Source organism: Polypterus senegalus, chromosome 2 (genome assembly GCF_016835505.1).
Source record: "Polypterus senegalus isolate Bchr_013 chromosome 2, ASM1683550v1, whole genome shotgun sequence".
NCBI classification, from domain to species: domain Eukaryota; kingdom Metazoa; phylum Chordata; class Cladistia; order Polypteriformes; family Polypteridae; genus Polypterus; species Polypterus senegalus.
The window spans coordinates 286,727,893-286,749,905 of record NC_053155.1 but is presented as its reverse complement, the minus strand read 5'-3'; the positions used below and the strand labels follow the sequence as shown (position 1 = coordinate 286,749,905).

The following is a 22,013-nucleotide window of genomic DNA, read 5'->3' as shown; positions in this document are numbered from 1 at the left end:
GGAAGTTCATGTCGGATGCGTCTTTGTGGTTGAATTTCATTCCTCTGGCGAGAATATTGTGTTCTGTAGTGGAGAGCTGTCTTTTGGAGAAGTTGTATTTTTTGTTGAGTGTATCCCGTTTAGAAATGCGTTTTTTAGAGGCTGTGTCCTATATCCGTTTCTTCCATTCCTCTAAAATCGTCTAAAAACTCAGGAATAAAAACTACTTTATGATACGTAATTCGTCTTCTCCATTTGTGGAGCTGTGATGAGAGGAGGTGCTGTCGCTAACATCCTCTTTTCCTTCTCTCCCCTCAGTGCTGGGAATCTGCCTAGTGGGGCCATTTAGTCACGACCTGACTGACCAGAAGTAGGCGTCATTTACAACCAGAGCAATGCGCTGGATGGAGCTTCTGTGATTGAACCCCAATTCTTGGGCTAAAAGCTAAATCAGTTTTTCTGACTCAGCAGGGCTGCTGTGTCCAAATCTGCACATTCACTGACCAGATTTTTATTGCACCATGCATATATCTACATACAGTGGCAAGCGTAACAGGCATTGTACAGTAAGTGCATAAGATGAAACGCTTATGCCTTTTTATACTCTTAGCTTCTTGAATCCCATCTACACTTGACAAAAAAGGTCCTTAGTGCTAAATGTCCAGATGATGTGCAACCATCTGAGACTTTTTACAGACATTGTAGCAAAGTAGCCTGAAAGTACACACAATGCTAATGTCTGATCCAACTCTATAGTGTGTCAGATGGGAACTGATGGTACATTTTCTGGTGGATGGCTACTGCTGGACACAGTGGATGTTCTCTCTAGAGTTGAATTTCCAATCTGTGGCTGAAGAGAGGTATAATACCGCACCCCAAAGCACTTGCACTGCTGTAGTGCACACTCTGGGCTTATGGAAATTGCGATTCCAGTGCCTGTATGAGTCCTTGGGGCTTCCATGAGTGTTGAAAAACAATATTTTCATATACATTTTTGCCACCTCCTACTTATGTTATTTTGACTGCTGTTTTGTGAAGTGTTGCTTGCCTTCTTTGTCGCATCTTACCATTGTTTTTTTTTTGTAAGGAAGCTGCATCATGTTTTGAGCACATTTACATTTAAATTTTGTATATGTGTGGTGTCACAATATAATATATATACAGTATATGATGATTGAAATACGTAGGACTAATGGTCTTGTTATCAACAGTCTGTGTTTTTACAAGGACGCTAAGGAAGAGCCAACCGAGAAGTACTTTAATTCTTTTGTTAAATGTCGCATAATTAAGGGGTTCAGGAAATGCTTACAAAATGTACTCCTCTCTTTACCTTTGTTGTTTATTATCTTATTCATTATTCATTAAGATTGAACATTTTTGGAAAACACATCCTTGATTGTTTTTAATTATTTTCATTGATGTAATTTAGTATAGAAGACCATGTTGGTTTAACTCTAATTTATTTATTTATTTACAAACAAATTAGAAACATCCATGTTAGATTTCCCCGTGTCACCTGACTACAGATATCATCAAGGATTGATCAGGTGGAGAGTCTCTGGAGATGTTCTGATTTCAGGCCTTCATCACAAGAATCAAGAAGAAGGACGCAGCACTGGAGGAACACTTAAATTTAGTATAACATTTCATATAGCACATTTTAAGTGAGAAAAATGTTACATGTTAATATTTGTATTACAGTAATACCACAAGTGACTATGTGGTATTAAACTATTTATTTAATAATGGATAAATCCCAAAGTACTGTATAGGCACATTTTGTTAACACAAAATGTCACCTGTTTTAGTAAAATTACATGGATTTGAAACCAAGGCATTGTCGTAATTACTGTATTTGGACTCAGTCAAATTTTGCACTTTTCAAGGACTTACAGTAAACATTGTTTAATACATCCAGGTTTACTATTAGTTATTATACTTTTTATTGATTTACTTTTTAGATTTTAGAGAAGTGAATTAAACCTTAGGAAAAGGACTGCAATTTTATGATGTTTTAATTGTTCTCTTTTCAGCAAAGGGCAGTTTTAAAGCTGTGCCTGGAAAATGTTAATTGTTCAAATTGAACACATTTCTTACATAAGAAATTATAATATTTTATCCACTATAAATGTCATATCTGAAGAAAAAATTAAGACAGTGACAGGGTTCCATATGTTTAATTTTTGCTTTCAACCAAACAAAACTTTATTGATACTTTTCTCATTTTTAAATGACCTGCTCCTTGTAAGGTTATCTGCTTTACTGTTGCTGTTTTGTACTAATAAATCTTTGAGAGCAATTTGAGTCAGGCATCAGGGAAGAGCATTCTATATGAATAAAATAAATTAAGTTAAATTGACGTTAGACAACCAGTCATGTTTGGAGAGCAAGCGCACAAACATACCTGAGAGTATTGCAGTTTATTTTAATCTGTTTTTTTTATTTTAAGTTTTTCACTTAACAATTAAATATTTACCCAAAAGTATACTTTATTCATCTTCATTAATCATAAGTCAATCATAATATTTTAATATAAGTGAAATATCATAACAATATGCCATTGGACTAATCATTAATTTCTGGGTATCCACAAACCTCAAGAAGTGGACAGCAGATTTCTTTTGCAGTGGAGATAACGAAATTGAAAAAAAGGTTAAGATATTTCCACAAATTCAAAACTGCAATAGAAGCCAGTTATTAAATAATAAGAAAATTCTATTTTCAATGTTGACAACAATAAAATAAAATGTACATATTTAGGAATTATTATAAGATAGTTGAGATATTTTGGTATTATTTTGTATTTTATTTAAATAAAATCACTTGAGATAATAACACAGTTATCATCCTAGTGCCTTGATAATTTATATTTTTCTGTCCTTCTTTTGTATTCTTATAAAATGTTTTTTGATTGACTCCATCATCTCATCAGTTTTTAGTGTATAAATTATGGGGTTCATCATTGGTGTAATTGTTGCAGACAATGAATTGCTTACAATTCTTACATTGGGAGGAAAATTTAGTAGTGGAGCTGCCACGTATATAACTGCCAATGGAAGATAAAACATTGTCACCAAGATGATGTGTGACGTGCAGGTTTTAAACGCTTTCTGCCTTCCTTCTGTTGTCGTAATTTTTGACAATGCAAATCCAATGGCTACATATGAGGAGAGAATGAGTGTCAGAGGTACAAAAAGCAGCAGTGCAGTGACAAGAATCGCCATTATATAGTTTGGATAAAAATCATTGCAGGCCAAGCGGTACACAGGTCCATGATCACAGAAATAACTCTGTACCACCGTAGACCTGCAGAAGCTGAGCCTGGTAATCAGGAGGACCACTATAGATAATGTAACAGCAGAAAACATCCAAGCTGAGAATATAATTATTATCATCCTGCTATTAGTATTAATGCTGTGATATTGTAAAGGGAAGCATATGGCAAGAAATCGGTCATAAGCTAATACTACCAATGAAAGTGATTGTACCGCATTAAAACAATGAACAAAATACATGCTAGCCAAACACGCTTTATATGTTATAAAATTGGAGGTAAAAAGAAACATTTCGATTAGTTTAGGAATGATGGCTGTAGTTGAAAATAAATCAACAAAGGCTAAATGACTAACAGCAAGATATTTTGGATTGTGAAGACTTTGCTCAGAATATATTAATACAATAACAAAAACATTACAAAGCAGTGTAACAATATACGTAATAAATAAAAAAATATAAAAACAGTTGGCAAAGGGCATGTCTTGTAAACCACTTATGTAAAACATTTCCGGATGCACAAAAGTATTATTCACAGAATATGCTGTGCTCTGAGAGCTCATGGAAGCAGCTTCCTGGATTTTCAGCTTTCTAAAAAAAGAGTTTACAGAAAAGATAATTAGATATTTGTTGTTTATTTAAACTCTAACTTGAGCATTGTATCAATAACCATTTTGGAACTCTAGACATATGACATATAAATACTGCATTTCAAATACATAGATTTACTGTTACAGGAGGAGGAGGTTGGGAGCTGACACTGATACAGCACATTGCTGCACCCACCACACCATAAAATGATATAAAATGTTAATTTTATCCTTTTTCAAAGAGATTCATATCAGGAACTTCAGAACAACATGTTCAATTGATACAGTGGCTTTTGTGTTTATAATACTTATCATGTATAGAATTCCCTGGCATTTATTCCCTGACACTTTTAAATTTAAAATTAGACTGTATAACACTAAAAATGAAAATCTCCCATAGAAGGCATACTGAAATATGGGGTGTGCTTATATTAATATAAGGATAGGGAAAAAAAAAGAAATTCAATAAACATTTTATCCAGTGCAAAGGGAATGTGCTGGAATGCTTTCTTTCTTTATGCATTGCAATTAAGGTATACATGTATGTAGGATATGATATGCATTTTTATTTCAATATTGAAAACATAAATAAAAACATACACTTTTTATCTTAGCATTTCAGATGTCTGCATAGATACATTAACATACATTATATAAAAATACTCTTTTAGATGAACTCTTTAGCATTTTGTTCCAATTTTACTTTGACTATTTGATTAGTTTTTCAGAGATGCAAATGTATCACATGAAAAGAAAAAGAAAATAATTAATTATAGGAATAATCACAGGTGCTGTTTTATTCAAAAAGCAATGAAGTAAAACTAATGTCTGTTAACATAAATTGCAAATACTTTTCAAATGCTTACCGTGTTCTCTTTATTTCCATCTATTTTGCCATCTGCAGACTTTTCTTTTGCAGGAAATCATTTTATATGGGGATGGAAGGATTTGTAATGAGATGTTAATTATATTCATGATAGGAGTGAATGTTACCCTTTGTTAAATCACTGGAGATATCTTTAATATGCTTTCAAAGACCAGAGTAAAGACTGAGGCGATGTTCATGCATAAACATTCAATATAATCACTGATGTGGTGTTTGGTTATTTATTTAAAATATTTTTAGTAAAATGCTTTTCTACTGGACTGTGAGTGGTAGATCTTTAGAACTATATTAACATTCATCATGAGACGAACAGATCCAATGCCAGGATGTAATCATTAAGGCCCATATGATGGCTTTCAATAAATGATGTCAAACCACATTCAGCGAAGAGAAGAACTGAACCTACTCATGTGTCTGTGTTAAACAGCCATCTTCACTGTTTTGGTAATCCCTTACCCAGGTACCTTCCATACTAATGTCCTCAATAATTACAAGCTTTTGAAAGTGTAATGGGCTTGAATTCAGTGTTTTAAAGAAAAGACAAAATTTGCGGAAAATTCTGCTACAGGTGATTGATGATTGCTATCTACAGGACCTTAATGTTTACCTGTCTTGCAAAAGAGTCACCTGTCTTTGAATAATCAGACTGCTTTGATTAGTATCTCATCAACATACAATATGGTCATACAGAACTGCCTGCTTCCTTTGAAAATAAACGAGTTCTGGGGACATTGGTTTCTAATCAGGTTCTTCTTGATAGCTGACAACAATATTATTGTTGAACTAAAGTAAATGCATTTAAACTGTTGTTCTGCAGAGACAATTGGCATGCACCATTGTTTAACTGATCGCCATGTTGATCTATGTAGAGATTGAAGAATTTATATATTTCTGGATAAATGAAAATAAAGAACAGAGAATTATGGTCTGAGACTCATGACTGCTGCCTGCTTCTTTTATAATTTTTCACCATATTGCTGTGGGTACACCTGTAGCAACAGTGGCTTGTACCTGGCCCAGGTTCCCCTAGGCCTGAGTCTGGTAACAACTGGGGATTTGTCCAGGATATTCTGCTACCAGCTTCTGGCTGTACCTTGTATACTGGGCTATCTTTAATTCTCCCCACAATACGACATACCTTCTTTTGCCAGTAATCACAGAGTTTTCCTGAGCCCTCTCTCTCAGATAGGTTTCTGACTAGGACTATGTGACCTGGTTGAAGGATAGTGCCCTTCATTGTACAGTCATAGTACTGCTTACCCTTGGCTGATGCTTTCCGACTGTTATCTGCAGCAATCTGTTAAGCTTCTTTCATCTTGGTTGCCCGTTTTTGTATAAAGTTCTGGCTGTCTGTTTTCCCATTGTCACTTGTAGGTTTAAACAAAAAATAAATAGGCAATCTTGGAGCGCTGCCATACAAGAGAAAAAATGGTGAATAGCCAGTTGATTTGTACAATTTTATGCATGCACAATTTGTAGTAAATAATCTTTCCATTTGGACTTTTTCTCTTCTTCCTAGGTATGTTGCATCTGAGGCAGAGTTGGATTGAATTGTTCTACTGGATTCCACTGCGGATGATAGGAGGTGGTATTCTATTCCAGATAGTTGTTGGAGCCTCTGGAATAAGTAATTTTCAAACTCACGCCCCTAGTCATGGTGCAGGTTTGCAGGGTAGCCAAAACAGGGGATAAAGACCTGGAAATCTTCTCAACTGCAGTTTTTCCAGATTTATTTTCAGTGGCATATGCTTGTGCAAAGCGAGGGAAGTGATTGTTCAAAACCTCCTTTACTTGGTGAAGAAAGTCCACAGAGAGCAGCTCAAAAGGTTCGCTCTTAGTAATAGAGCCCATGGGTGCCATATCTGGGGTGCTAGGGTGCTTCTGCTTGATGCAGGCGCATTGTCGAATTACATAATCTTCAATCTCACTTTGCATGCAAGGCCAATAAAATTTTTATGTAGCCAGATGAATCACCTTGTCAGATCCGATACTTTATGCCCCATATTATCATGATGGTTTTTAAGGATGACTGGTTTCAGTTTTTGTGGAAAGAAACTTGCTTAATTTTTCCAACTTGCCTTCTAATGGGTGAGTTTGTTCCATTCATGCATCAGTCTCTTTGTTTAAGTTCCCATTTTTTCCTAATTTGGATCCCATCCTCTGATTTTGAAGTTATTGTAAGAACTGTGTACCTGTACTATTATGACGCGGAAACAAGGGTGCTTGCAGTCACAGAAGATACACTCCACTATGCATTTGCAGAAGTAACAGATGAAAACAAAAGTTCTGTCATTAGACATGTAAGGAAGTAAAACTATTAGTGTACCTGTCAGTATTAGCTGAGATGTGTTTTGCCCTCTTCAGGTCATGAGTGATTATGTCTCTAAGATATTTAAATGTAGATAGAGGTGTGGTCTGCCTCCTACTTCATGAAGGCTGTTGGTTTTGCTGACATTGAAGGTGTAATTTTTGTCCTCATGCCACTGTTTCAGAAAGCAAACACCTGCTCTGTAAGGTGTTTACTATTTATTGGTGACACACAGTAATGAGGAAGCACTTCCAGCTCAGCCATGCAAGGACACCCAAAGTATATATTGTGATGGACGGCAGGCAGCTCAACCTGTCCGGGATGCCCAAAGAATGGAAGGATGGGGGAAGGCAACTTCTTTGGGATACTGCTGCCTCAGGATGCTAGATGGCAATTTCCCTGCAAAATAGCGGTGCCCCAGTTTGGATTGCCACCATGGGATCTGGAGTTCGGCTTCATAGCCCTGCTGGGTACCACTGATGCCACGAGGAGACACTGCAGGAAGACCTAGGGATTTTTACTTTCTGTATAGCCCAGAAGTACTCCCAAGTTACGGGGACGGAAGCCCCAAAGTACTTCCAGGCTGAAGAAATCTCAAGCCCTCCATCTGCTGGCAAGTCACGTGGAAGGAAGTAGGGAAGCACTTCTGGGTTAAGGAGTATATAAAGGCAAGCAAGAGTTGAGATGTAGATGACAGAGCTTGCTAGGAGGTATGGAGGAAAGAGTTGTGTATTATTATTGTAGTTATTATTATTATTTGCCTGTATATGGTGGTTGGGGTGCTATATATATATATATATATATAGAGAGAGAGAGAGATATATCTTGTCATGCTTTGGTCACAGATTTGCACAGAAACACAGGAGGTTGTAGAGAGATGGACTTTATTCAAACACTGCAAATGAACATTTGTCTCTTTTTCAAAAGTTTAAACGTGCTCCATAACAAGACAGAGATGACAATACTCTCAGGAACAGAGAATGTCAGAGAGAGAGAGAGAAAGAAAAGCAAACAATCAATTCCAAAGCTGACAGGTGTTGTACAAGGTTTTAAGTATGCGGAGTACCACGCAAGAGGTTTATCACACGTTAGAGTGCAAGTAAGGTAAGGAGCAATGTGAAGGTAGTCTGTCAACGTTTTTCAGGGGTTTTCCCAGGGGCGTCAGGGTGCTGTCGCTAACATCCTTTTTTCCTTCTCTACCGTCAGTGCTGATAAACTGTCCAGTGGGGCCATTTAGCCCCTCCCTTTCCGACCTGGCTGACCAGAAGAACGCGTCTTTTACAACTAGAGCAATGGAGCTCCTGTGATTGAACCCCAATTCTGTGGCTAAAAGCTAAATCAGTTTTGCTGACTCAACAGGGCTGCTGTGTCCAAATCTGTTGTCATACATGTGCGCATGGGAATCAGCTGAAGGGCCTAAACACTAGTAGTTCTACGCCAGGCCAGGGGGTGGCAGAGTGTACTGATTATATCTCTCAGTCCCTTGCAGACCTTTTCCGGGAATCCCGCCTGTTGCCGGCCCCAAGAATGACGTCACTTCTGGGCACAAGAACCCCACTCCCAGTTCCAGCATAGATGACATCATTTCCCTTCCAGCCCTTTAAAACTGCCATCTTGCCTCAGTACAGGAAGTTCTGTTCTGGACTCTGAACTAAGCACATCGTGCTATTTAAACTACTTTTGCAGCCGATTCAATTATACAGGTGGCTGCCCAAAATCTTTATGATGTCTCCGACTCATTCTTATTACACTGTGCATTCACTGACCAGATTACTATGGCACCATGCGCATAGCTATATACAGTGGCAGGCGTAACAGGCATTGTACAGTAGGTACAATGGATGAAACGCTTATCCCTTTTTATACTCTTAGCTTCTTGAATCCCATCTACACTTGACAAAAAGGGTCCTCAGTGCTAAATTTCCAGGTGATGTGCAACCATCTGAGACTTTTTACAGACATTGTGGCAAAGTGGCCTGGAAGTACACACAATGCTAATGTCTGATCCAACTCTATAGTGTGTCAGATGGCAACTGATGGTGCATTTTCTGGTGGACTGCTACTGCCACACACAGTGGATATTCTCTCCAGAGTTGAATTTCCAATCTGTGGATGAAGAGAGGTATAATACCGCACCCCAAAGCACTTGCATTGCTGTAGAGCACACTCTGGGCTTATGGAAATTGCGATTCCAGCGCCTGTATGAGTTCTTGGGGCTTCCATGAGTCTTGGAAAACAACATTTTCATGTACATTTTTGCCACCTCCTACTTATGTTATTTTGACTGCTGTAATTTGGTATAGAAGACCATGTTGGTTTAACTCTAATTTATTTATTTATTTACAAACAAACTAGAAATGTCCATGTTAGATTTCCCCTTGTCACCTGGCTACAGATATCATCAAGGACTGATCAGGTGGAGAGTCTCTGGAGATGTTCTGATTTCAGGCCTTCATCACAAGAATCAAGAAGAAGGACGCAGCACTGAAGGAGTATAACATTTTATATAGCACATTTTAAGTGAGAAAAATGTTACATGTTAATACTTGTATTATAGTAATACTACAAGTGACTCTGTGGTATTAAACTATTTATTTAATAATGGATAAATCCCAAAGTATAGGCACATTTTTTAACGTAAAATTGCCACCTGTTTTAATAAAATTACATTGATTTGAAAGCAAAGCATTGTTGTAATTACTGTATGTGGACTCAATCAAATTTTGTACTTTTCAAGGATTTAATCTGATTTAACCACATGAAATGAACAATTTGGGTAAACTAAGAAAAGTTGCTTTTGATTAGAGCAAATTCGAATTTTCTACCAGTACAACGTTGATTTTCCTGGTTGTTTCAATTCACTGTTATTAATTTCAATTAAATTATTTTTTTAACAAACAAATATGTGCACTGTAGATGTCATAATGGACAGAGAGGCATCTCATCTTAGATGAGGAATGGTGCCTTACTCGGTCAGGAATCCATAGTGGATGGAGTGCATAAGTGAAGGCGCAACCAAGCCGGGATGGCACTAGGCCACTACCCCAGCCAGGGGGGTCAGATAATGGATGGACTGAAGGAGATTGGTTCTCATGGACAGCTTACCCCCAGGGTGAAATGAGGCAGCACTACTCTGGTATTGTCCCAGTTAGGACTCCTGTAGAGTTACATGGGACTTTTAGTTTGGAAGGATAACCCTTTCAGGGACCCTGGGTGCTGCCAGATGGTTCTGCCAGAAAAAAACTTTCATAATTTGCGGAGCATCCACATGACCTGGAAATGCTTCTGCCATGCTATGTTGTGACATCGGAAATACGCCCAGATCCAACATAAAATAGCAATCTTGCCTCACTGAGTACAGTGAAGAGTAGGGAAGAAGAGAACAACACTCAGCATGTAAGTCGAAGGAGACAGAAAGTTATTGGATTTATTGATTTATATAGTGTGGACTGACCTAAGAGCCTGTGAAGGTATTGTTATGCAAATAAAGAAATTTGTTTTAGCTTGAAACTGTGTCTGTGGTACTTGTGTCTGGTGTTCTGGGCTCACTGGTGCCCCCTGCAGTCCACAACACACACCAGATGCCCAACTGTAAATAGGCTTGCAGCACCTGGCATGAACACAATTTTTACAAACTACAACAAGCAATGTTTTTTAGATATGTGATTACTTTGAGCATATGACAATAATTGTAAAAAAAGCTGAAGGTGGTTATAAACATTTTAATAATGCATTAAATTACAATGGGAAGCGTATTTCTTATTTTCTTACTATTCATTACAACATGAAGTATATTTTGTAGGTAAAATTAACTAAACATTGTTTAATACATCCAGGTTTACTATTAGTTTTTATTCTTTTTATTGATTTAGTTTTTATATTTTAGAGAAGTGAATTAAACTCTAGGAAAAGGGCTGCAATTTTATGAAGCTTTAATTGTGCTCTTTTCAGCAGAGGGAAGTTTTAAAGCTGTGCCTGGAAAATGTTAACTGTTCAAAGTGAACACATAGTCTTACATAAGAAATTATAATATTTTATCCACTAGTAATGTCATATATGAATACAAAAATAACATAGTGGCAGCGTTCCATATGTTTAATTTTTGCTTTCAACCAAACTAAACTTCATTGATAATTTTCTCATTTTTAAATGACCTGCTTCTTGTAACGTTATCTGCTTTACTGTTGCTGTTTTGTACTAATAAATCTTAGAGAGCGATTTGAATCAGTTATCAGGGAAAAGCATTCTATATGAATAAAATAAATTAAGTTAAATTGACGTTAAACAACCCTTTTCATTTCCGGCGCCGCATCCGAGTGGCAGCCTTTCCAGCAGCTCCGTATACGACTTTATCTTTTTACCTTTTTATCTCTATTTTTCTCTATCTCACTGATCACTTCTACCACTTTCTTTTATGTGGAATTGCTCCCTTGACACTTTTTACACATTTTTACTATTTTACTATTTGACATGGATTTTACACTCGAGAATCGCCTATTCAAGAAGTCAGCTTAAAGCACTGAGAAGAAATGCTTATGCCGGTGTGGTTCCTTATTTACCTGATGAGGTAAGAAGACGATATCGGGCAGCCGAGCCGGCGCAAAGATAAAAAATAAGATTAAATCGAGAAAATGGCGTTATAAACCGTCGGTGCCTTCTGTGATCCTGGGAAATGTAAACTCACTACAAAATAAGATCGACGAACTGGCTGTGCTGGTGAAAAATGTCAGAACCTACAGAGAATGCAGCTTGCTGTGTTTTAGTGAAACATGGCTAACATCTATCATCCCAGATGCTAACGTGGAGCTACCCGGGTTTAGCACAGTTAGAGCGGACAGAGACGCAAGTACCTGTGGAAAGAAAAAGGAGGAGGACTCGCTCTCTATGTCAATACAAAGTGGTGCAACTCAGGACATGTAAACGTTAAAATCTCCACTTGCTGCAGGGACATCGAACTGTTGGCCGTAAGTCTGCGCCCCTATTACTTGCCCAGAGAGTTTGGACACGTGATTGCTGTTATTGTTTACATCCCCTCAAGCGAACGGAGATGGCGTGTGACATCATCCATTCCGCAGTTGCTAAGTTACAAACGCAGCACCCTGAGGCACTTGTGCTAATCGCTGGAGACTTTAACCATGTAACGCTGGATAAAACATTACCTGCCTTCTCCCAGTATGTGGATTGTAACACTCGGGGAAACAGGACTATTGACCTACTATATGCAAACGTTAAAGACGCATACAGCGCCACCCCACTGCCTGCGCTTGGGAAAGCAGATCATAACCTGGTTCTGCTTCAGCCTCAATACAAACCAAGAGTGAGGGCGCTACCTACAACCACACGCTCATTCAGGAAGTGGTCCCTGAGGCAGAGCAGGCTCTGAGAGACTGCTTTGGAACTACAGACTGGGATATATTGCTGAGATCACATAGTGAGAACATTGAAGAGGCTGTTGAATGCACAACTGATTACATCAACTTCTGTATGGACATTGTAGTTCCAGTAAGAACAGTATGCTGCTATGCTAACAACAAGCCATGGATTACAAGTGACATCAAGGGCCTTTTGAACCAGAAGAAAAGGGCTTTTAAAGGTGGTGATAAGCATGAGCTGAAGTGCGTGCAGAAGGAACTCCGAGTCCAGCTCAGGGGTGAAAGAGCAGTACAGGAGAAAGCTGGAGCAGAAGTTGCAGAACAACAGTATGAAGGAAGTGTGGGATGGGATGAAGATTATCACTGGCTGGAGCTCGAGAGCGGGTGCCGCCCTCGAGACAGACGTGGAGAGAGCAAACCAAATGAACAACTTCTTTAATAGGTTTGATCACAGTAACCCACTCTCACCTCGAAGTACTGCATCCTCCAACCATCCTTCTGCTGATACCAGCATAGGTGAGACATCCCCACCCACAATTACAGCAGCCCAGGTGAGCAGAGAGCTGAAAAGACTTTGTGCCAGCAAAGCAGCGGGTCCAGATGGTGTATCGCCACGATTGCTGAAGGCCTGTGCGTTGGAACTGGGGAGTCCTCTACAGCGCATCTTCAACCTGAGCCTGGAACAGGGAGAGTCCCAGGCTTTGGAAAACATCTTGTATCACTCCTGTCCCAAAGGTATCACGTCCTAGTGAGCTGAATGACTTCCGGCCTGTTGCTCTGACGTCACATCTGATGAAGACCATGGAGCGGCTGCTGCTTCACCACCTGAGGCCACAGGTCCGTCACGCCCTCGACCCTCTGCAGTTGCATACCAGGAGAAGGTGGGAGCGGAGGATGCCATCATCTATATGCTTCATCGATCCCTCTCCCACCTGGACAGAGGCAGTGGTGCTGTAAGAATTATGTTTTGGACTTCTCTAGGCCTTCAACACCATCCAACCTCTGCTCCTTAGGGATAAGCTGACTGAGATGGGAGTAGATTCACACCTGTGGCATGGATTGTGGACTATCTTACAGACAGACCTCAATATGTGCGTCTTGGGAACTGCAGGTCTGACATTGTGTGCAGCAATACAGGGCGCCGAGGGGACTGTACTTTCTCCGGTCCTGTTCAATCTATATACATCAGACTTCCAATATGACTCGAGTCCTGCCACGTGCAAAAGTTCGCTGATGACACTGCTATTGTGGGCTGCATCAGGAGTGGGCAGGAGGAGGAGTACAGAAAGTTAATCAAAGACTTTGTTAAATGGTGCGACTCAAACCACTTACACCTTAACACCAGCAAGACCAAGGAGCTGGTGGTGGATTTTAGGAGGCCCAGGCCCCTCATGGACCCTGTGATCATCAGAGGTGACTGTGTGCAGAGGGTGCAGACCTATAAATATCTGGGAGTGCAGCTGGATGACAAATTGGACTGGACTGCCAATACTGATGCTCTATGTAAGAAAGGTCAGAGCAGACTATACTTTCTGAGAAGGTTGGCATCCTTCAACATCTGCAGTAAGATGCTGCAGATGTTCTACCAGACGGTTGTGGCGAGTGCCCTCTTCTACGCGGTGGTGTGCTGGGGTGGCAGCATAAAGATGAAAGACGCCTCACGCCTGGACAAACTTGTTAAGAAGGCAGGCTCCATTGTAGGATTAAAGTTGGACAGTTTAACATCTGTGGCAGAGTGACGGGCACTAAGCAAACTCCTGTCAATCATGAAGAATCCACTGCATCCACTTAACAGTGTCATCTCCAGACAGAGGAGTAGCTTCAGTGACAGACTTTTGTCACTGTCCTGCTCCACTGACAGACTGAGGAGATCGTTCCTCCCCCACACTATGCGACTCTTCAATTCCACCAGGGGGTGTAAATGCGAACATTAATTTTATTTTAATTCTTTTAATTTTTATTACTATTTAATATAATATTGTTTCTTTGTATCAGTATACTGCTGCTGGATTATGTGAATTTCCCTTGGGATTAATAAAGTATCTATCTATCTATCTATCTATCTATCTATCTATCTATCTATCTATCTATCTATCTATCTATCATGTTTCAATCTAGCATGTTTCAAGAGCAAGCGCACAAAGATACCTGAGAGTATTGCAGTTTATTTTTATTCTGGCTTTCACTTAACAATTAAATATTTACTCAAAAGTATAATTTACTCATCTTCATTAATCATAAGTCAATCATAATGTTTTAATTTAAGAGTGAAATATCATAACAATATGCCATGGAACTAATCATTAATTTCTGGGTATCCACAAACCTCAAGAAGTGGACAGCAGATTTCTTTTGCAGTCGAGACAACAAAATTGACAAAAAGTGTTCAGAAATCTCCACAAATTCAAAACTGCAACAGAAGCCAGTTATTAAATAATAACAAAATTCTATTTTCAGTGTAGACAACAATAAAGTAAAATGTACATATTTAGGAATTATAATAAAATGAAGTTGAGTCATTTTGGTATTATTTTGTATTTTATTTACCTAGCATTACATGATGTAATAACACAGTTATCATTCTAGATCCTTGATAATTTATATTTTTCTGTCTTTATCTTGTATTCTTATAAAATGTTTTTTGATTGACTCCATCATCTCATCAGTTTTCAGTGTATAAATTATGGGGTTCATCATTGGTGGAATTATTTCAGACAATGAATTACTTACAATTCTTACATTAGGATGAAAACTGACTAGTGGAGCTGCCATGTATATAATTGCCTTTGGAAGATAAAACATTGTCACCAAGATGATGTGTGACGTACAGGTTTTAAACGCTTTCTGCCTTCCTTCTGCTGTCGTAATTTTTGACAATGCAATTCCAATGGCTACATATGAGAAGAGAATGAGTGTCAGGGGTACAAAAAGCAGCAGTGCAGTGACAAGAAACGTCATTATATAGTTTGGATAAAAATCATTGCAGGCCAAGCGGTACACAGGTCCATGATCACAGAAATAACTCTGTACCACCGTAGACCTGCAGAAGCTGAGCCTGGTAATCAGGAGGACCATTATAGATAATGTAACAGCAGAAATCATCCAAGCTGAGAATATAATTATTATCATCCTGCTATTAGTATTAATGCTGTGATATTGCAAAGGGAAGCATATGGCAAGAAATCGGTCATAAGCTAATATCAACAGTGAAAGTGATTGTACAGCATTAAAACAATGAACAAAAAACATGTTAGCCAAACACGCTTTATATGTTATAAAATTGGAGGTAAAAAGAAACATTTCGATTAGTTTAGGAATGATGGCTGTAGTTGAACATAAATCAACAAAGGCTAAATGACTAACAGCAAGATATTTTGGATTGTGAAGACTTTGCTCAGAATATATTAATACAATAACAAAAACATTACAAAGCAGTGTAACAATATACGTAATAAATAAAAAAATATAAAAACAGTTGGCAAAGGGCATGTCTTGTAAACCACTTATGGAAAACATTTCCGGATGCACAAAAGTATTATTCACAGGATATGCTGTGCTCTGTGAGCTCATGGAAGCAGCTTCCTGGATTTTCAGCTTTCTAAAAAAAGAGTTTACAGAAAAGATAATTAGATATTTGTTGTTTATTTAAACTCTAACTTGAGCATTGTATCAATAACCATTTTGGAACTCTAGACATATGACATATAAATACTGTTTTTTATATACTTAGATTTACTGTTACAGGAGGAGGAGGAGGTTGGGAGCTTACACTGATACAGCACATTGCTGCACCCACCACACCATAAAATGATATAAAATGTTAATTTTATCATTTTTCAAAAAGATTCATATCAGGAACTTCAGAACAATATGTTCAATTGATACAGTGGCTTTTGTGTTTATAATACTTATCATGTAAAGAATTGCCTGGCATTTATTCCCTGACACTTTTAAATTTAAAATTAGACTGTATAACACTAAAAAAGAAAATCTCCCATAGAAGGCATACTGAAACATGGAGTGTGCTTATATTAATATAAGGATAGGAAAAAAAAAAGAAATTCAATAAACATTTTATCCAGTGCAAAGGGAATGTGCTGAAATGCTTTCTTTCTTGAGCATAGCAATTAAGGTATACATGTATATAGGATATGATATGCATTTTTATTTCAATATTGAAAACATAAATAAAAACATACACTTTTTATCTTAGCATTTCAGATGTCTACATAGATACATTAACATACATTATATAAAAATACTCTTTTAGATGACATCTTTAGCATTTTGTTCCAATTTTACTTTGACTATCTGATTAGTTTTTCAGAGATGCAAATGTTTTACATGAAAAGAAAAAGAAAATAATTAATTACAGGAATAATCACAGGTGCTGTTTTATTCAAAAAGTAATGAAATGGAAAGATAAATTTCATATTTTAGAAGTAAAACAAATGTCTGTTAACATAAATTGCAAATACTTTTCAAATGCTTACCGTGTTCTCTTTATTCCCATCTGTTTTGCCATCTGCAGACTTTTCTTTTGCAGGAAATCATTTTATATGGAGATGGAAGGATTTGTAATGAGATGTTAATTATATTCATGATAGGAGTGAATGTTACCCTTTGTTAAATCACTGGAGATATCTTTAAAATGCTTTCAAAGACCAGAGCAAAGACTGAGGCGATGTTCGTGCATAAACATTCAATATAATCACTGATATGGTGTTTTTTTATTTATTTAAATTATTTTTATTAAAATGCTTTTCTACAGGACTGTGAGTGGTAGATCCGCAGAACTATATTAACATTCCTCGTAAGACGAACAGATCCAATGGCAGGAGGTAATCATTAAGGCCCATATGATGGCTTTTAATAAATGATGTCAAACCACATTCAGGGAAGAGAAGAACTGAACCTACTCATGTGTCTGTGTTAAACAGCCATCTTCACTGTTCTGGTAATCCCTTACCCAGGTACCTTCCATACAAATATCCTCAATAATTACAAGCTTTTGAAAGTGTAATGGGCTTGAATTCAGTGTTTTAAAGAAAAGGCAAAATCCCTGGAAAATTCTGCTACATGTTATTGATGATTGCTGTCTACAGGACATAAATGTTTACCTGTCTTGTAAAAGAGTCACCTGCCTTTGAATAATCAGACTGCTTTGATTAGTATCTCATCCACACAATGTGGTGACACAGAACTACCTGCTTCCTTTGAAAATATATGAGTTCTGGGGACATTGGTTTCTAATCAGTTACTTCTTGATAGCTGACAACAATGCACTTGAAATAACCTTGAACAAGACTCCCTGAGGCAGTCACCGGCACACCAATTTCAGAATCAATCATTAACGGAGCCAGTATATCTTCAGGAATGTGCAAGAAACACACTAAGAGGGAGTATATTTTTTATATGATTCATGGGTTATTCTTTTTGTCTGGTATAATAATACACAGACCCCATTCCTTTCTCTCATAGTGGCCACCCATTTTCTCTGCTTCCTCTCGGCATCACTCATTGAACTGACCACTCTTGTATTTGAAGTGTTTTGCCGGGAAAATGTGATGGTTGTCACTGCCACATTGGTCCGTTTAAGTGATTTTAGTCTAGTCATGTGGAGGCTTTGGTTTCCTGATACTGTATGTGCATTCAGTCCTTAGCATTTTAGCCTAAGTACACGTGGCCTGAGTGGGTGTATGAAAGTCACTATCACTCTGCGGTTCCTGGCATGTAACATCAAACAAAAGAATAGGCCGATTAAACCAATTTTGATATTTTAGACCCTTATTTGGTATATTTATTATCATTTTTGATTTTTTGACCTATCTTCTACATGTTTTACCTATGTTTAAATGTTTCTTCTTGCTCTAGCAACCTGATGGACACGCAGATACACACATACACTTGTCCTTAATGTTAATGAGCTGATTTCCATCTCTTCCATCATATTTAGCATTAATATTTGCAGTGCACCATTTACTGGAATGTATGTTATAATCCATTTAGTAATAAAATGCATTCTATTTTTCATTAAAACAGATCTGAAACATTAGCACTGCTTTTACAAATTACCCATAAGAAATGGAATAATACAGAGACATAGTAACTGGACAGTCACACAGATGACACACACACACAAACACTTGTCATTTTTTAAGTTGTAAATATATGTAGTAAAGGAGGATGTGGAAGGAAGGGCATCCAGGTCTTTTTGGTTAGCGGGTAGCGACTCCTTTGCCAGGCCTGCTGTGAGCCATGCAATTCCTTAATACATTGAGTATGGTTCCATTAGGACAGCCACAGGGCTGCAAGGGAGCTCTTTGGGTGTCCTTGCATGGCTGAGCTGGAAGTGCTTCCTCATTACTGTGTGTCACCAATAATTAGTAAACACCTTACAGAGCAGGTGTTCGCTTTCTGAAACAGTGGCATGAGGACAAAAAATACACCTTCAATGTCAGCAAAACCAATAGCCTTCATGAAGTAGGAGGCAGACCACACCTCTATCTACATTTAAATATCTTAGAGACATAATCACTCATGACCTGAAGAGGGCCAAACACATCTCAGCTAATACTGACAAGGTACAGCAATAGTTTTACTTCCTTACATGTCTAATGACAGAACTTTTGTTTTCATCTGTTACTTCTGCAAATGCATAGTGGAGTGTATCTTCTGTGACTGCAAGCACCCTTCTTTCCGCCTCATAATATTACAGGTACACAGTTCTTATCTGTCTTTAACTATATAACACATTGTCTCACCTAAAGGCTCATGGATCTGGTGTCAAATAATTGCTGTGGTGTGGCCCATGCTAGGTTCTGTAGCAGGTATCCTAATGTAAATTTTAAGCAGGCCAGAAACATTACCATAGAGTAGAAAGGCAAACGCATGCTTGAACCTGACTGTCACTTCCAAGTACAGACCATGAAAGTGAGATACATGACCCTTTTAGAATTGTATGCAGGAGGTGTCACAAATGCTGCCGCAGTAATAACTGGATTATGGCAGCCAGGAGTTCCTACTTTACAGGTGTCAATTTTTAATATTTAAATTTTGTCTCTTTCTATCATTCAGAATGACAACTCAATGTAAAACATGACAGTTCTGTTGGAAAGGGATAGCTGATGGGTGTGCAGCCTGGGGAAGACCAGTGCAAAGAGCCATTTGAGATGGATGATTGTTTGTATTGTTTGTAAATGACTCATCTCTTTAAAGTGTTTTTATTTATTTGTTTATTTTATTAAAGCCGTTAGCCTGCTTGTACTGCCACCTTTCTCCTTTCGTCATTCTAGAAGACCATTAACACTAACACCACTAGATGAAAAGACAGTTTCTATTCAAAGAGGATAAGACAATATACAGTGAAAATATACAGTATATATATATATAAATATATATACATATAAATATATATATATATATATAGTATATATATATATATATATATATATATATATATATATATATATATATATATATATATATATATATATATATATATATATATATATACAGTGGTGTGAAAAACCAGAGCAGAGCTCCCTTGCAGCCCTGTGGCTGTCGATATGGATCCATACTCAGTGTATTAGGAAAACGCATAGCTCACAGCAGGCCTGGCAAAGTCGCTACAGAAATTGAACTCAGGTGTGATACACCACAGTTAGGTTATTTTTTAACAAGGGGGCAATTACTTTTTCACACAGGGCCATGTAGGTTTGGATTTTTTTTTCTTCCTAAATAATAAAAACCATCATTTAAAAACTGCATTTTGTGTTTACTTGTGTTATATTTGACTAATGGTTAAATGTGTTTGATGATCAGAAACATTTTGTGTGACAAACATGCAAAAGAATAAGAAATCAGGAAGGGGGCAAATAGTTTTTCACACCACTGTATATAGTAATGGATGGCCGGCAGCTCAGCCTGGCCGGGATGCCCAACAAACGGAAGGATGGGGGAAGGCAACTACTTTGGGAGACTGCTGCCTCTGCATCTAGGATGCTAGATTTCCCTGCAAAATAGCAGTGCTCCAGTTTGGACTGCCACCATGGGATCTGGAGTTCGGCTTCATAGCCCTGCTGGGTACCATTGGTGCCACGAGGAGACACTGCAGGAAGACCGGGGGATTTCTACTTTTCATACAGCCCAGAAGTACTCCCAAGTTAAAGGGACGGAAGCCCCAAAGTACTTCCGGGCTGAAGAAATCTCAAGCCCTCCATCTGCTGGCAAGTCACGTGGAAGGAAGAAGGGAAGCACTTCCGGGTTAAGGAGTATATAAATGCAAGCCAGAGTTGGGAGGTAGATGACAGAGCTTGCTAGGAGATATGGAGGAGAGAGTTGTGTATTATTATTGTAGTTATTATTATTACTTGCCTGTATATGGTGGTTGTGCTTAAATGCACTATTGGCATTGAATTTAAATACCTTTTTAGTGATTTTAACTAGTGTCCTGGACGTTTTTCTATCGGGTTAAAGGAGCAACAGCGCCCTCTAGTATCACTATATATATATTCATATATTCATAACTTCTTTAACACACTACTTCTCCACTGCGAAGCATGGGTATTTTCCTAGTAATGGATAAATCCCAAAGTATAGGCACATTTTGTTAATGCAAAATGTCACCTGTTTTAGTAAAATTACATTGATTTGAAAGCAAAGCATTGTCATAATTACTGTATTTGGACTCAATCAAATTTTATACTTTTCAAGGACTTAATTTGATTTTACCACATGAAATGAACAATTTTGGAAAACTAAGAAAAGTTGCTTTGGATTAGAGCAAATTCAAATTTTCTACCAGTACAATGTTGATTTTCCTGGTTGTTTCAATTCACTTTTATTAATTTCTATCAAATTATTTTTTTAACAAACAAATATATGCACTGTAGATGCCATAATGGACAGAGAGGCATCTCATCTTAGATGAGGAATCGTGCCTTACTCAGCCAGGAATCCATAGTGGATGGACTGCATAAGTGAAGGCGCAACCCAGCCGGGATGGCACTATGCTACTACCACAGACAGGGGGGTCAGATAATGGATGGACTGAAGGAGATTGGTTCTCGGGGACAGTTTACCCCTAGGGTGAAAGGAAGCAGCACTACTCTGGTGTTGTCCCAGTTAGGACCCCTGTAGAGTTACATGGGACTTTTTGTTTGTAAGGATAACCCTTTCAGGGTCCCTGGGTGCTGCCAGATGGTTCTACCAAAAAAAGACTTTCATAATTTGTGGAGCTTCCACATGACCTGGAAATGCTTCCGCCATGCTATGTTGTGACATCGGAAGTACGCCCAGATCCAACATAAAATAGCAATCTTGCCTCAGTGAGTAGAATGAGAGCAGAGAGGAAGAGAACAACACTCAGCATGGAGGTGGAAGGAGATAGAAAGTTGTTAGAATTACTGATTTATATAGTGTGGACTGATCTAAGAGCTTTGGAAGGTATTGTTATGCAAATAAAGAACTTTGTTTTAGCTTGAAACTGTGTCTGTGGTACTTGTGTCTGGTGTTCTGGGCTCACTGGTGCCCCCTGCAGTCCACAACACACACCAGATGCCCAGCTGTAAATAGGCTTGCAGCACTTGGCATGAACACAATTT

At 38.1% G+C, this 22,013-nt stretch overlaps 2 protein-coding genes across 2 annotated transcripts; both read right to left on the bottom strand.

Moving 5' to 3' along the window:
• Positions 1-2,885: 2,885 nt before the first annotated feature.
• Positions 2,886-3,815, bottom strand: LOC120524625 (olfactory receptor 1496-like; the record flags this gene model as incomplete). The annotated part of the gene is made up of 1 exon (XM_039746456.1): positions 2,886-3,815. A coding segment is annotated over exon 1 (930 nt), but the record flags the coding sequence as incomplete, so codon positions are not given.
• Positions 3,816-15,006: 11,191 nt separating this feature from the next.
• LOC120524624 (olfactory receptor 1496-like) lies at positions 15,007-16,995 on the bottom strand. Its single transcript, XM_039746455.1, has 2 exons — positions 16,902-16,995; positions 15,007-16,006 (listed from the first exon to the last, which is right to left on the bottom strand). Exons 1-2 carry the CDS (start codon positions 16,931-16,933, stop codon positions 15,007-15,009), a joined length of 1,032 nt encoding a protein of 343 aa, XP_039602389.1. The 5' UTR covers positions 16,934-16,995.
• Between the last annotated feature and the right edge of the window lie 5,018 nt (positions 16,996-22,013).